The sequence below is a fragment of the Primulina eburnea genome, chromosome 3 (genome assembly GCF_022965805.1).
Source record: "Primulina eburnea isolate SZY01 chromosome 3, ASM2296580v1, whole genome shotgun sequence".
Classification (NCBI taxonomy): Eukaryota; Viridiplantae; Streptophyta; class Magnoliopsida; order Lamiales; family Gesneriaceae; genus Primulina; species Primulina eburnea.
The window spans coordinates 10,002,254-10,018,080 of NC_133103.1; the positions used below are offsets into that span (position 1 = coordinate 10,002,254).

The 15,827-nt window shown below is 35.4% G+C and overlaps 3 protein-coding genes across 9 annotated transcripts; 2 read left to right on the top strand and 1 right to left on the bottom strand.

Annotated features, from left to right (window-relative positions):
- Positions 1–1,005: 1,005 nt before the first annotated feature.
- LOC140826193 (uncharacterized) lies at positions 1,006–5,004 on the top strand. 4 transcript variants are annotated; one of them, XM_073188370.1, is made up of 3 exons: positions 1,006–1,531; positions 2,178–4,409; positions 4,502–5,004. In XM_073188370.1, exons 2-3 carry the CDS (start codon positions 2,253–2,255, stop codon positions 4,790–4,792), a joined length of 2,448 nt encoding a protein of 815 aa, XP_073044471.1. In that variant the 5' UTR covers positions 1,006–1,531; positions 2,178–2,252; the 3' UTR covers positions 4,793–5,004. The 4 variants fall into 4 exon arrangements, with proteins under 4 accessions (XP_073044471.1, XP_073044473.1, XP_073044472.1 ...); XM_073188372.1 differs by having other exon boundaries at positions 1,006–1,377; XM_073188371.1 differs by having other exon boundaries at positions 1,006–1,373.
- A 254-nt stretch (positions 5,005–5,258) lies between these two features.
- LOC140826194 (uncharacterized) lies at positions 5,259–7,026 on the bottom strand. Its single transcript, XM_073188374.1, has 4 exons — positions 6,914–7,026; positions 6,734–6,822; positions 6,322–6,430; positions 5,259–5,913 (listed from the first exon to the last, which is right to left on the bottom strand). The coding sequence occupies exons 2-4, from the start codon at positions 6,812–6,814 to the stop codon at positions 5,339–5,341; spliced, it is 765 nt and encodes a 254-aa protein (XP_073044475.1). The 5' UTR covers positions 6,815–6,822; positions 6,914–7,026; the 3' UTR covers positions 5,259–5,338.
- Positions 7,027–9,372: 2,346 nt separating this feature from the next.
- On the top strand, positions 9,373–13,565 carry LOC140826195 (phosphatidylinositol:ceramide inositolphosphotransferase 2-like). 4 transcript variants are annotated; one of them, XM_073188375.1, is made up of 12 exons: positions 9,374–9,912; positions 10,026–10,115; positions 11,484–11,570; positions 11,650–11,718; positions 11,804–11,884; positions 12,062–12,133; positions 12,262–12,319; positions 12,479–12,581; positions 12,676–12,771; positions 12,858–12,904; positions 13,003–13,124; positions 13,226–13,565. In XM_073188375.1, the coding sequence occupies exons 1-12, from the start codon at positions 9,844–9,846 to the stop codon at positions 13,304–13,306; spliced, it is 975 nt and encodes a 324-aa protein (XP_073044476.1). In that variant the 5' UTR covers positions 9,374–9,843; the 3' UTR covers positions 13,307–13,565. The 4 variants fall into 4 exon arrangements, with proteins under 4 accessions (XP_073044477.1, XP_073044478.1, XP_073044476.1 ...); XM_073188376.1 differs by lacking the exon at positions 11,804–11,884 and having other exon boundaries at positions 9,373–9,912; XM_073188378.1 differs by lacking the exons at positions 9,374–9,912; positions 10,026–10,115 and adding an exon at positions 10,705–10,743.
- The last annotated feature ends 2,262 nt before the right edge of the window (positions 13,566–15,827 follow it).

A 15,827-nucleotide genomic window follows, 5' to 3' on the forward strand; every position in this document is an offset into this window, starting at 1 on the left:
GTTAGAAGACAAGAAAATAGGATGACTCATTCTCTTGCCCGAGAGGCCGTATCATATACTAATCTTTTTATCGCGTTTCATCCTCTAGTTATAATTTGTAATTTCATTTCTCACGATTGTGAGAATAATATTTGATAAATGACATTCTCATTTTTTTAAAAAAAATGATGTTCATTAATTGTTAGTTTTTCTAAAGCAATAAAGACTCAATCCTACCATTATTATCAGAATCAACATGAGTTACAAGAAACACACGACTTTATATATAAAAAAAAGTCTAGAATAAATTTTTTTAAGCATTTACAAACACTACCCAAATGATATACCGACAGAGGCGCCATGTTTCAACTATTCTCAAAGTAGCGACAAACATTGCTTTCAAACGATGTCCATCCCAACAAGTGCACTTTTTTTAAAAAAATTAATTCTGTATTTTTTTTTATAAAGTTGTACAACTTTATAAAGGAAAAGTTCATAGTCACTTTTTAAAGTATTTGCAAACACTATATTAGAAGAATTTAAATTGTATTGTCACCGTTGATAATCATTGCACACTCAATCTCACCATTGGTACAAGCAGTATCACATGTTCAATCTCATATATTGCAAAAAGTAAACTATTTGGGAGGAAAATTGTCGGAAAACAATAATTGCTCGTACCAAAATAGCATTTGAAAAATTATATTTGGACTGCTATATGGTTAAAAGATATGTGGTGGACTGATACTATTAATTATAAATTTTATTAAAACGATAAACACTCGATCTTGTAATTTAATTGTTATATATATGGTTAAAAAATACGAGGTAGATTGATACTCATAAACTTTAGATTTTGTTAAAATGGTGAATTGCTGAGCTTATAATTTAATTTATATATATATGTTATATTATTTTAAATATTTTACATGAAAATTTACAAAAATAAAGCCACACTCAACAAGTTTTCTATAAAATCATATAAACTCCACCGTCTACTTTGCTACAAACAAAATGCCCTTCCCACTGAAATAATTTCCCAGCCAGAGACTGAAAGGGTGTTAGCCGCTGTCATCATTCTGGGCCTGCCCCACACTCTACAATTTCTATACAAAGAGAAGTAATGTCCAGAAGTTGGTCCAATGAGCCAATAAATCCGCTGTGATCCATCACCACCTCCCTTCATGATGGCGACTTCCCGTCGGATTCTCCCATACGAAGCCAAACACCTCAGTGCAGTACATTTTTTTCGCGGGTCTTTTCTCTTTCTACAGGTACCCGTCGGAGAAAACTTTTCGTTATTTTGTAGTATCCAAGAACAAGTTTCATGCCATTCCAAGAAAATTTCTCGCTCTCTCTGACCCTCTTGCACTCTGCTAATCCTTTCTCTGAGTGTGAGTGCGTTTCTTTATCCTTTGCTGTATGATTTTTTTCTTTTTGTTTGGTCCTTTTGATCCAAATATGAAATGTTTTTGTTAATGGTGTTATCGGGTTCCGCATTTCATGGAGTATCTTCCTTTTTTTGGCTTGGCGTTGGTCTTGTCTCTTGGAGGTTGGTTTGGTGATGTTTCTTGATTTTCTTGGAGTTATTTTGAGTTCTTGCATTGATTTGTAGCTCAGATTGTTGTAAATTTGGAGCTTTTATTGCTGCGATTGAGCTTTTGATTGTTTGGATCTGTGTGTTCTTTTGATGGTGATGTGAATTCTTGCTATATTGATTTGCACAGTTTTGTCGAGATATTTTTTATTTTCAAGATTTTGAACTTCTTGGATTTAGGTGGTTTTTGGGTGGATCTTGTCCAACAATTCTATGCATTAAGGATTTAGGATTTGAAATAATGGATCAAGTCAAATTTGATTTTGAAGTTCCCATTCACTAGATATCATGAAGCTTATTACATTGTGTGATATGGTTCCTGAAACGAAGTTTGTGATTTGCTGGATCAATGACTAAAGATTCTCGCATCTATTAATTCTTTCACGTTTTAGTTGCCGAATCCTTGCCTCAAGTGTCTCACATTTTGGTCACAAATTGATTTGATTGTCTCTTAACTTTAATTTCTAAAAGTTAAGTGGTAACGCTGAATTATTTAGCTTTTTAAGAATAATGTGTAGTTTATTTGGCAGTAGGGTAATCCATCATGTTGTGTCTTGAGGAGTTTACAATGTTAAGTTTGAATGTAGTTTGCTTTTCTCAGGAAGAAGAGTAGGCACTCTTGAAGCCCTCTATAAGTTGCAAGTCTCACAAAAGACAGCTCTTTAGATGTACTGATATGTCTTACAATGGCATTCAGCAACAACAAAAAAGCCTGAAACCGTCGCCTCAGGATAGGGGACATGATTTAGATCAGCGAAAAATTATGATACAAGAACCCTTGAGTGTGGTTAAGGAGAAGACCCCTTCATTGCCCAGGACAGGAAAGAGATTGCAGGTTCAAGAGAAACACAAGTTGGAACATCCATTTGGCCAACCTTATCTTGACCCGAGTTGCTTGTTGAAACAGAAAGCAAGCGATGAGCATGTGATCCAATATAAATCTTCAGAGAATATGGCACATAATAATGACGAACTTGTTAAGAACATGTTGAATTTACCTGGTTTTCTCCAGCGAGAAGAGAAGAAAAAGAACATTCAAGAGAAGGCGTTGAATTTTGGAGTTCTTGACTGGGAGAGTTTGGAGAAATGGAAGTTTAATGAACGTATGCCTGGGAAATATATCAGGAAAACATCATTGCCTAAGAGTATTTCGTCTTCTACACCAGAAGGGCCTCCTAAAATCAGTCCAAATTTGAGAAAGCAACCCTCATCACATGATCTTCACCTCTGTTCATCTCCTGGAAAACTGCCCATTTCACATGGCAAGATGTTGAGTTCCTTGTCTCAGAGTAAACCGCCTGCATTAAATAGTTTGCATCTGAATGAGGGAAAAAAACATGTTGCAGCTTTGGCGCATGGTAAAATCAATGCTCGTGAGCAAAAGAATGAGCCAAGAGCCGGTGAACCGAACTTAACATTTGAAAGTTTCTTGTCAGAGCTGCGAGACGTTAAGCTTCAAAAACCGGAACATTGCCCTTGCCGGCAAAGAAGTTGCTTGGAAATTTCTCAATGTACAGAGTCCAGGACTTCATTTGATGAACAAATAAGTAAAGAAATTGGGAGCAAATTGTCTGCTTGCTGTTCTCCTCGAGAGTGTCACTCAGGAGAACTCTCTGCTCGTATTTCACACTTGTTTCCCCAGTCTACTGTTGCCACAGTTCCCACTGAATTTGCCACCATTGCACCCTCTGTAGGGATTTGTTCAGCGTTTAAGGAGAAGACCACAAGGCATTCATTTTCAGTTGAAAATTCCGAAAAAACGCGACCTGATGTTTCCAAAGACCCCACTTTTAGAGGAAGACATCTATCCCCTATTCATCGGTTCAGTTTTAACCTTGGGAGAACGAGTAGAAGTTTAAGTTTTAAGGAGGGGTTGGCTGTTGCACAACTGAATCCTGTGCATACTGCTGCCAAATCCGAAACTGCAAATCCCGAAGTCATCTCTACTGTGAATAACTTTGATAGAGACACGGCAAACTCTAGAACCAAAGGGAGGTCCAGCCCTTTAAGAAGATTGATCGACCCATTGCTGAAGCACAAAGGAGCTCAATCGAAGACTGTTAGCGTGCAGTCGATATCTGGTGATATGGCCACCAAGGGACTGTCTCGGGATAAGAAGCCTGGTACATCAACTTTGAAGGCTCTTTTCCATCTGACGTTGAAGAATGAACTCCCTTTCTTTAACTTTGTGGTCGAAAATAGAGTAGACAAGCTAGCAGCTGTTATGCATAGGCATCAACAATCTGGAAAGAGTGACAACTGCAAGGTTTTTGCATTCTATTCTCTTCACGAGATTAGGAAAAAGGGTATGAACTGGATAAGCCAAGGATCAAAGGCTACGGATTCCAGCGGTCTTGGTTACAGTATCGTTGGTCAGATGAAAATTTCAAGCTCTGGCACTACCGAGGATTCTGGTCAATGTGTCGTGAGAGAATGTGTCTTATATGGTATTGATCCACGGGAGATAATCGAGCAAACCCATGAGTTTTTACCCAACAAGGAGATTGCAGCCATTGTTGTGAAGAACTCAGTTGAAAAGCTTAATGAAAAAGAACTAACTCTCGCAAACGGATTTCACAATGGGAATACACAAGAAAATGAAATTTCTAAGAGTACAGTAGTCATCCTTCCAAGTGGTGTTCATGGTACACCCATTAAAGGTGCACCATCACCACTAATTAGCCGATGGAGATCTTGTGGAGCATGTGATTGTGGAGGGTGGGATATCGGCTGCAAGCTACGAGTCCTTACTAGCCACCATGACAACTGTTGCAAGATTATGAAACAATCAATTTCCAAGTCTTCTACTGATCTTGTTAATTTTTTCGCGCAGGTAAAAATTTTACAATGCTTCACGTCACTACTTTACCTCTCATATCAGAAACTTGGTACATTACTTTTTGGATTAAATTACGCATCTGACAGGAGGGACAGCACAAGAACAGGCCTGTTCTCACATTGGAGCCAGTTGGCAATGGATTTTACTCTGTTGCATTCGATGTGTCCATTTCTCTTTTAGAGGTATTTGCCACATGTGTAGCATCTGCAACCTGTTGTAAGTTTTATAAAATCTTGGATGCGAATGAGCGATCAGACACAGAATTCACCCCAGAATTTAATATGGGAACTGCTGAGATGAAAAGTTCGACATTCCAAGAGCCACGGCCTGCAGAGTATTCTGCATGTCCGCCCTTGTCACCGGTTGGAAGGATCTGACGAGATGAACCAAGAAATCAGCATTTAGATATTTGATCTCGAATTAGTGAGGCCAGTTATAGCTATCGAAGAGAGTATAATTGGCGTTTGACACTAATTCGATTTGGTTTCAGTGTAAATGGCAGAGAACGAAGAATGGTGGTATGTCTTTTGACCTGTGGAGCGTTGTCAAGGGATCAGCTAATGTAGAAATGTCGTGCGTTCTTGTCTCACCTGTGTCCTCTGTAAAGTTCTGTTTTTGATATTAATCGTATTGCTCGGGTTGGTATATGTCCGAGCACTAGTTTCTTAATAAAATGATCTACAGCCAATGCTTGGGGGTATACTCGATATATAGGGCATCCATTGGAAATCAATTTTTACATTGACATGATTAGCATAATTCCCCAGCATAACAAAACTGCGATCTAGCCACTTGCCAAAATAAAATAAATTATTATTATCAAAACTTAAAGCTTACACATGATAGCACAATTCCACGGCACTGTACCTCTAGCATTACATTTAAAGTAGAACCCGAAACGTGTTTGGATACGACGATCTCGATCACAAGTCAACATACGATGCATGGTGAATACAAATGTGCCATTGGCCATTAACCTTCTCAAAGACATTCGACGTAAAATGTCTTCCCCAGCTGCTGCCTTTTGTTTTAACCATTTCAATGCACGTAACATACCCTACATCGCCTCTAACATGGACTTGAACATCCTTTGTCTCGATTTCTAGAGGGAATTCATAGTCTGCCCAAACAAATTCCCAGCTCCCCATCACAAGGTCATAACCAGATATGCCACTTACACCAGGGTGTACAACACACACATGCTCACCCTTCGACCAGAGAGCTTGCATAGCAGCCAAATCGCCATTTCTGAATGAATTGTAAAATCTAGCATTTGCTGCTAATACTGCAGCCTTGCTGTCTTCCTGGAGAAGTCGAAGGCTATCCCTGAGTTTTGCGGCTTGAGCATAGTTCTCTTGGTCGATAGCAACCTGCAATTCTCGCTCCAGTGTCTGCTCATTTAGTAAGATGCTTTCTCCACTCAGGGTTCCACCGGACTCCTCTCTCGTGACTTGACATGATATCAATGAGCGTGATCTTGAAGATTTCATCAAAGGTGCTGTTCTGAACAAGAAAAGAATTAGATATATATTTAAGCTGAAATTAAAAAAAAAAAAAAAAAACCTTAAAACAAGGGTAAAGTGGAAAATATAACACGTCAACCAAGGATAACTATTTTAGCCGATGCACGAGGCTGGGGCGCTGCAAAATGACAAATGCACCCAGGATAACATGGTCTTTCTATTTAAGCCAGAGCCCTAGGGTCATCGCAAAATTATAGGGGCTCCAAAGCTTTTCAGTGCTACCAAATAAGTTTGAATTGAATTTAAATTTTTAAAGCTCGCGAGGTATTCAACAAATGTTTTGAACCAAAATCGACACTATTAGTTTAATTCACCATCTTGTGCGCGTGAACTTCAGGGTGAGAAATAATACAGCCGAGGGTAGTAATTCCACGAATTTTTACCATTGCAAGCCGGTGAGATTTTAGCTCCTACTCCAAAATTTGCATCCAAAAATAAATTCCATTGCTTGTGAGGGCACACGAAGTTTCGTTCTCCAGTATCAAGCATCACCTATAACCATTACAATTGCAATTTGAAACCACTGAAATCACTTCCTAAAAATAAATGGATACTTGAACTAAACCATACTATTTTCAACAAAAATAACGTAAATCAAATTATTTTTAAAATAAATAGTTTTGAAGGAATTAATAAACAATTTGCTGCATTTGATGAAAGAGTGAAGATAAAATTTTCCCATATACAATTATTATATTCAAAACCTAACTACAAAATAAACTAAAGGCCATTCATAACTCGAAACTCAGCAGACTAAAGCTCTACTCAAAATGAAAACGTTGGAACATCAATTACATGGTTGAAGAAACTAGGTCTGTTGATTCGAGGATTCAACGAGACAGCAGAAAGACTCGACGCCTCCACTGCAGAAATCATCTCACCAGCTGCCAACAAAGAGTCAAATTAACTAAAAATCAGAATCAAACATCATAAAATCGAGTGATAAATCCAAAATAAAGAGATAAAATTCAACACCGGCAAAAAAATATTTGGTTTTCGACGCGATTGATAAGGGAGAACTCCGAGTTGGTTCGATTGGCAAGAGACCTTGCCGAGGAATGGTAGGTCTAGAGCCGTATTGTTTTGGGCTGCGCTGGTGGGCTTTCTTAATGATTGGGCTGAAGTCAAATTTTATTTTTTAATCTTTCTTGTCTGTTGGGTTATAATTTTAAAATACACTTAAACATACAAAATTCAGTTTTTGATACAAAAAAACATTAAATTTCCTTCCCCGAGAGCTCAAACATTTAAAAAAAAATTGAAACATAAAAGTATAGATTTTGAAAAAAATAATAATTAAACATGATGGTTATAAGTTGAATAAAAAATTAATATTTTATTAAATTGGTATATAATCCATACATCACATGCCAAAATTGATAAAACCAATAATGCAATCAAATGTGCCCCACTAGTTGGCGGAATCCTTTGGTGGTTAAATCTCCTCGAGGCCAGCCGCCAGTCTCCCTACTTAAAAAGGCTCGACCAATTATTGGATTCTTTGAACATAAATATTAAAATTAATGTGAGATTATTGATACAAATTTGGTTAGGAGTTTTTAAATATTTGTGAATGGGTAAATATTTAATTTTCAATATTTTGAGGGGAAAAAATTTTGTTTAAGCATTGTAAAATCAGTGGAAATTGTACATTCTTTCAAAAGATTCTAAAACAATCTCACAAACTATGTTTTCATGTGACTTGTCCGTGATGTAAAATGAACTAGTCTTAATCCCAAACAAAATATTACATACATATTTATTCTATAATGAATCTTGCTATTTAAAATGGGAATTGACGGGTGGATCGATCAATAACTCAAATAGTAAATCTTTTGTGAACAGTTTCAAAAATCTTTATTCATGAGATGAGTCAATCATGTTCATATTTATAATAATAAGAAATATTGTTTTTTATAAAAAACAATATTTTTTCATGAGCGACTCAAATAAGATATATGTCTCATCAAATTGATTCGTGAGAATGCTTCAATTTTTTTTTTTTTGTGTAATTTAATTTGGAGTTTGGATGATATATCGGACTTTGGAAGCTTCATCTACATCCACTATTATTAGTTATTTTAGGTGTACATGACCAATTCGGTAATTTTTTTTTAAAAAAAATTCTACTTTAGTATGATTTTACATATTTATTCAAACAAATTTTTAAATAAGCATTTTAAAAATGGGATAAGTGGCAACAATAGAATTAACATGAATGTAGGTTCGAATATCATAAGTGGTATTTGAAAGTCGCTGCCTATGTTTGTTGTTTGAGTACGTCTCTTGTGAGACAGTTTCGGAAATCTATTAATGAGACAGGTCAATCCTACCGATATTCACAATAAAAAGTAATACTCTTATTATAAAAAGTAATATTTTCACGCATGACTCAAATAAGAGATCCGTCTCACAAAATACGATCCGTGAGACCGTCTCACGCAAGTTTTTGCCTCGTTATTTGTTTTGGATATATTATCAAAATCATTTATCTTTTCGTCTCACGCAAGTTTTTGCCTCGTTATTTGTTTTGGATATATTATCAAAATCATTTATCTTTTCCATTGCCTTCTAATCATTTTAATATGGAGTGAGTCTCACGGATCATAATTTGTGAGACGGGTCAACCCTAACTATATTCACAATAAAAAGTAATATTTTTTCATGGGTGACCCAAATAAAAGATTCGTCTCACAAATACGACCCGTGAGACCGTCTCACACAAGTTTTTACCTTTAATATGAGATTCACTTATTACTCTTCATTAATCCGTTGTGTGAGAAAAAACAAAATCTCAAAATAATTATTCGTAAACATGCAATCTTCTTCTTTTCACACATATATGCATTTAGTTTTAATTGATTAAAAAACATAGAGGAATAAATTTTTGAGTGGGTCTCATGTGAGATCGTCTCACGGATATTAATATGTGAGACGGGTCAACCCTACCTATATTCACAATAAAAAATAATACTCTTAGCATAAAAAATTATATTATTTCATGGATGATCCAAATAAGAGATCCGTCTCACAAATTCGACCCGTGAGACCGTCTCACACAAGTTTTTACCTAAATTTTTTACATTCATATCAAACATTCATATCATACATGGCAAAAACTTGCGTGAGACGGTCTCACGGATCGTATTTGTGAGACGGATCTCTTATTTGGGTTATCCATGAAAAGTATTACTTTTTATGTTAAGAGTATTACTTTTTATTGTGAATATGGTTAGGGTCGATCCGTCTCACAGATTAAAATCCGTGAGACGGTCTCACATAAGACTCACTCATCATACATATGTCTTAAATATCATATATTTCTTAGAAAACCCTATTTTAAAGACGCTTTCTTATGCTATATTATATTATATTTAATTTAATTTATAATATCATAATTTTCTTGGCTTGAAAAACATATATACTTTTAAAAAATTTATTCACATTCTTCCCTCTCCCCCAAGTGAATCTCAACTCTCTCCGTGAACAACTCGCTTTTCTCCAGACATTGGAGACGAATCAAAACGATACTCGTATAAATTTTGTGTGTCGGAGAGAAACATAAGAAGAAGAAAGAAACTGCGATGAGAAATGGCGGAAAAAGAAGAGAGAAAAACCAGCTATAACGGCTTACATACCCACCACTTGTAAGAGAGAGAAAGAGAGGTTCCTTTTGCGAATTTAGTTTCAAAATTCAAATTTCTTTTGGCACTGCCAGCGAAGACATCGATCATTATCTACAAGGCCCTCGATTTGGCAACTGGGTTTTTGCTTTTTTCCTTTTAATTATCTTGGGGGCGGTATCTTTTTCTTTTCTTGGTGGGTTCTTGATCGGATACAGAAACGCGGTGATTTTTTGGTGGATGATTGTTCAGATTGCGGGAAGGGTCTTCTTGTGATGTAATATGGAATCGCTGTTATCCAAAACATACGTAGAAGATATGTCGTTTTACATTGGTCCCGGGGCTTCAAAGGTTCGCCCTTCCCCCCCTTTAGTGAAGCATTTTGTGCTCTTCTTAGTTTGATTTCATGTTATTTATCTCTGATTGTTTAATCGACGGGTGTTGTTTGCTTTTGTGATCCGAAGTTGTGGAAGAGAATTTGCGCGGAAACTACTACAGAAATCAACCTTCTCGCAGAAAATTGGAAATATATTTTAGGGGGTCTCATCTGTCAGGTTTGTTCCTTTCTAATGTATATTTTGATAGCCTAATATGTGGTTGCTTATAATGATTAATTTGTTGGTGCGGATCAATTTCGATACAGGCAACAATTTGACATGAGAACATGCAATGTGAAAACCCGTTTTAAATTCATTGTAATCCTGCCTGATTCGGTATTTTTTGCTCAAAGTACTTACGGTCAGGAATTCGGGATCCAGTTCTCATTCAAAGATTAGGTATCTCGTTACAATACATCGAAATGCTTATCCGTTTTGGCTTCTTAACGGAGAAAAAAAACATGACAGCTTATGTATCTAGAGATTAAAAATTGAACGGACCGAAAAATCTTTCCAGAACTTGGTTTGTAATCGTAGTAGTTGTTTCTTTCAAAGATTAATATGGCTTAGAATGAAATTTTAGTGGTGATGGATGAACTTGATTTTTGCTTGTTTGGATAGTACATTGTTTTAGTAATGCGGTGTTTTAGGTTGTTCAAATGCGGGCTTGCCATAACATCATTGAAAAAGTATAATTTTGACGTGGGTTTGCTAACAATGATAATATGCTTCGGTGCAAATCTCGTAACAAAGGGGTATACAGTGGAAATGGTCCAAAATCATGGTTGTTTAGTCCCCATGAATAGTAAGACCAATTGTATTTCTTCCATCTTTTGTAAGTTTTAAAGGAATCCGTGGTTAATTATGAGGCAATCACGCCATGCAGACTAATTTTGTTCAAGCATTATGGAAATCGACCAAATAATATCATAAGTTTCTTGTCATTCTCCATGCTTTCGACAATTTTTTTAAAAAAAAATTATGGGGCAGTTTAATTTAATGCGTTGATTTGCTCTAGTTTGGGGACGTTTCGATCTTTTGAATTGCTGAAAGTTGCTTCTTAACAAAGTTGGTATCTAGTAAGCTCTAGCTTTCAGTTAATTAACATTGCTAAAGATAATTCTATTCTTTATTTACACACTAAGAGATTAAAATATGCTGTTTATTATTTTTCCTAATTTTGATCTTGAAGCTTCTGTTGTGACACTGTAAAAGTATGTGATCGTAACCTTAATTTGGCGAGTACTATGATCTTTCTAGTTAAATGATCTCATTTTTTTTATGACATATAATGTGGAGTTCTGATGCCCTTTTGACATGCGTTCTGAAAATGCAAGGTTTGAAACAAGGTTTAAAAGGAAAATTCTGTCATTAAACCTTCATATTCTTCTATTCAAGGAAATAATCTAATTGGCTTTTAGCCTGTTTATCAATATTAAATGTGCCCGCCACTTCCTGCAGGATATTGAACATTTGCTTATGTTGTGTTTTATTTTCTCTGGAGATTCTAACATGTGTACTCTTATCTCTTTTTGTTTTCTTCAGTACATGCATGGGTTGGCAGCTCGAGGAGTTCATTATTTTCATCGACCAGGACCAATACTTCAGGATGCTGGCTTTTTCCTTCTTCCAGTAAGTCAGCGTTGTTTATTAGTTCTATTTTTGGTCCTTCTGGAGATTTATGTATGGTATCAACTTTCTTGAACTGTAGGAGCTGGGGCAAGATAAAGCTTACGTTAGTGAATTTGTATTTACCTCCATCTTTCTATCTTTTTTCTTGGTGAGATTTCGCATTGTTGCATCAATTTTTTTTTTCAAATTTCAGTCAAGTTAAATGCTTTAAATATTACACAATACATATGCAGTGGACTTTCCATCCATTCATTTTGAAGAGCAAGAAGATTTACACAGTCCTGATATGGTGCAGGGTCTTGGCATGCCTAGTTGTAAGAGTGATTTTGAATCTTAAATTGATAACGATGTGAAAAAAGTATGACCTTCTGTGCAAATTTAATGGGGACTATATTCGGGGGCTAAGAGCTCTACAATCTAGTTCTTTAGCATTTTTACAATTAAGATATTACTGATGTTAATATTTTGCATTTAATTTCCCAATGTTGCAGGCTTGTCAAATTCTTCGGATCATTACCTTTTATTCTACTCAACTACCTGGTCCAAATTACCATTGTCGGGAGGTAAGACCCTGCCAGCATCGTTTTTTTCTCTCAGTTGATATGCTTGATTTCTGCTGAAGATAGTTGGCATCTTTTTATGTTTTCTTTAGAAGTAAGTGGTATTTGCAATATTGTTCTGAATGGTTTAGGGGTCAAAGTTCGCCACACTGCCTCGTCCTGATAATATGGTAGAAGTTCTATTGATAGGTGAGACTTTGATTTGCTTTGCTTGCTGTTCTAATGTATGTTTTAGATAAACACACACACACAGAGATATATATATATACATACATATATATATACATATATATATTTATATATATATATAAAAGTTTGTTGTTCATTGGAATTCTTATGGTCGTGCAGTTCCACAGGGGTTGCTCTTTGGCTGCGGTGATTTGATATTTTCCTCTCACATGATATTCTCTCTTGTCTTCGTGCGGACGTATCATAAATATGGCACTCAAAGGTAATACCATGAACCATCTCATGATATGTTGAAGCTGTAATCTGCAAATATGGAGCTTTCAAATTGTGATATGTTTCTTGATGTGGTGTGACAGGTTTCTTAAACAGTGTGCCTGGTTAATTGTTGTGATTCAGAGTTTGTTGATTATTGCGTCGCGTAAACACTACACAGTTGATGTGGTTGTGGCATGGTAAAAACAAAAATAACTAAGCTGTACTCGTGAATTTGAGCTCGTAAATCTTAGAAATGTCTTATCGACACACAATATTATTTCAGGTACACTGTTAATTTGGTGTTGTTCTTCATTGACAAAAAGTTGCCAGGTTGGCATTTGTTGTTCTCTGAATTGTCATGTCTGCTTCAACATGTTCATCTTGTTTTGCCCATCGTTGCTACTCTAACTTGACTTTTGTTCGTGCAGAACTGCCAGATCGTTCTGTAGCTGCAGCACTGTTGCTCCCATTGAGTAAGGATAGCCAGAGCAAGGAAGGGATTAATCACAAACTTCTTAATGGGCATTCCGGAGATTCTGCTGCCGACTGGGTAAAAAAAATTGGTTTCCCCCCTTGTTTTACCTCTTTGTAATTAGAACAGATTCCTCAGAATATACTGCTTCTGTTAACATTTGTTTGTTTCTTGTTCAGAGGCCAAGAACTCAAATCAATGGCAAGATTTCGGAAGATGGAAATGTCGTTCACGTTGAAGCTGTTATTAACGGTGTATAGTGTAGGAACATTCACGACCATCCTCCGAAAGTTGTCACAGCATAATTTAATTCTTGTCCGTGGAGTCCGGGTAATGCTTTTCAAATCGTGGTTCTTGGCTGGACCCGCAATATGGGCTCAAAGACACCTTAATGTATCATGGAATTCCATGTTTAATAATCCCTGGGATTATTATATATCTTCATTCCTTATTTATGCTTAGTTTTGTATGGATCGCAATAAAATATCAAAATCAAGAAAACCATGTTCATTCGCCTTATCCCATTTTTAGACTTCCATACATACATCTGTGTCTGAATAGTTTTTGTGAAACAGACACATCTATCAGCACACATGCTTAACGTTGCTAGAAAGAGAAAAACCAAGAAAAGAAAAGTAATTTGGCTTGCTGATTAAAGAACCTCGCGAAACTGGAAATTGTCTTTATCTAATGTGCACTAGCATCTTGCCTCACATGCCTTGTAGTAGAGAGGCCACATTCCCCCATGCTTACCTATCAATGAACTCTCCTTTATGAAGAATTGGGTAATTCATTCCATGTGCGCTTCACTAATTAACAGAAACAGAAAATGCTTATTAATTCGGTCGGCACTAAACTAGAGAATTGAAGATAATGGGCTTGGTTTTTTTGTCAACTTTTAGTTTCAAAAGTACTACTGAATTTTGCACAGAATGACAGCAACCCACTATTCACGCTAGCTCATTTAATGAGTCCCCATATAATAAATTATATATTCCTTTTATTAAAGAACCCGCCAATTATATCACCCTCTCCGTACACATTTGATTTTTAAGTTCGTGCTTTCGTATCAGACGAGGAGTCTTCATTATCACCGATGTGTGTTTTTGGTACGAGAGAGAGGTTGGTTCTATACCCATCTGCCCTCTCTCATATACATATTTTTCGACGCCAAACATATATATTTTAGTATTAAATAATTTTCAAATTTATAATAATGTTTTTATGTTATAAGTGATATAATCATTTAAAAAATTATATAAAAATAATAAAAAGATACAACACAAAGAAACACACACACACACACAATATATATATATATGTGTGTGTGTGTATATATGATGGCCCACAAACAGCAGCGCATATGTTGGCGCAATTTAAGCGAGAATGATAATTGATATCCAAGTGCTAGTCAAAACATAGTAATTTCCATGATCCGTTTTGGACATATATAGGTCGATTTCAGCTTAGGTTTTCACTTATAGTTGTTAACTACATCTTTTTCCTTCTTTTAGGATCCTTTAACTTGTGTATCGGATGTATGTCGGATGCGCATAGGTCATATGATATCAACCAAACGGTGTCTTATATATCCGTCACACAAAATACAATTCAATTTCTTCTAAAAAAAATACAATTAAGTTCTTTTTTATTGTTAGTGAAAATAACAATCTAAAGGTTATTTTTTTTTTTTTTGGATTTTAGTCATTTGAATAATCAATATTGGGTTGTTGTCTTGAAACTTGGGTGGTTCTCTTTCACCAAAATATTAACGTGATATTAGAGAATGCTGACATGCAACTATTAAAATAAAATAAAAATTTATAAAAATATAAATATTAACTCGGTTTTTCCACCTCTCAAATTTATTTAATTTTTTATTTTAAAACATAATATTAAATTTATAATTGTTCTTAAAGTTACTTTTGATTTTTAACTAATTATATTTTTACATTTCATTGATTATTTATTAACTATTTAAAAAGTTTTATTTTGAACTCCAGCTAAAAAAATTATAGCTCTATACTTGATTACATAAAATCCTGACATTTTTAACATCACATTAATACTTTAAGATCAAAAGCCAAAAAAATCCCTAAATGATAGGACCAAGACCCAATTTTCAAACGAACAAAAGCCATCACAAGCCAAGAGGGAACTATTTTGCCAATTTCTCACCATCATCATTATTATTATTAATGATAATAAAGCAGACACCAAGGCTACATTAAACAGAGCAGACACCAAGGATAATAAATATCATTGCTCCACAACAATCCCTAACCGTAAGTAAGTGCATTATTTTGCAAAATTCATGAGAATCATTTTTGAAATTTATACAAATATCGAGTGTATGAAACTGTACGTACATAATAAAAACAATCCAAAGCCCAATACTAAGCACAGGCAGATAGATGCAAGGAGCTTGAAACGTAAAGTGTGTGGTGCATGTTATAGGTAAAGACAGGCATGTCTACGCAGTGATCATTATTAGGGCATGTCTGTAAAAGAGTGCCACCTTTTCTTTTGCATGCTCTCTCTATTATTTAATGGGATTTTACTCTTTTGCCAAATTTAAAAGATAAGTGAAAGGGCCCTTAATTTAGTTTTGATATGAAGATAGGTGGTCGAAATAATTACACACCATCTTCCATCACTTGGCCTGGTTTTGTCGAGAAATCATCATTATTTCATCAGCTTTGGTTCCAGATTTTGGGGTTCATTTATATTGTTTGGAGGGACCACTGCTTGCTATTTTATAAATTTTATATATATATATAT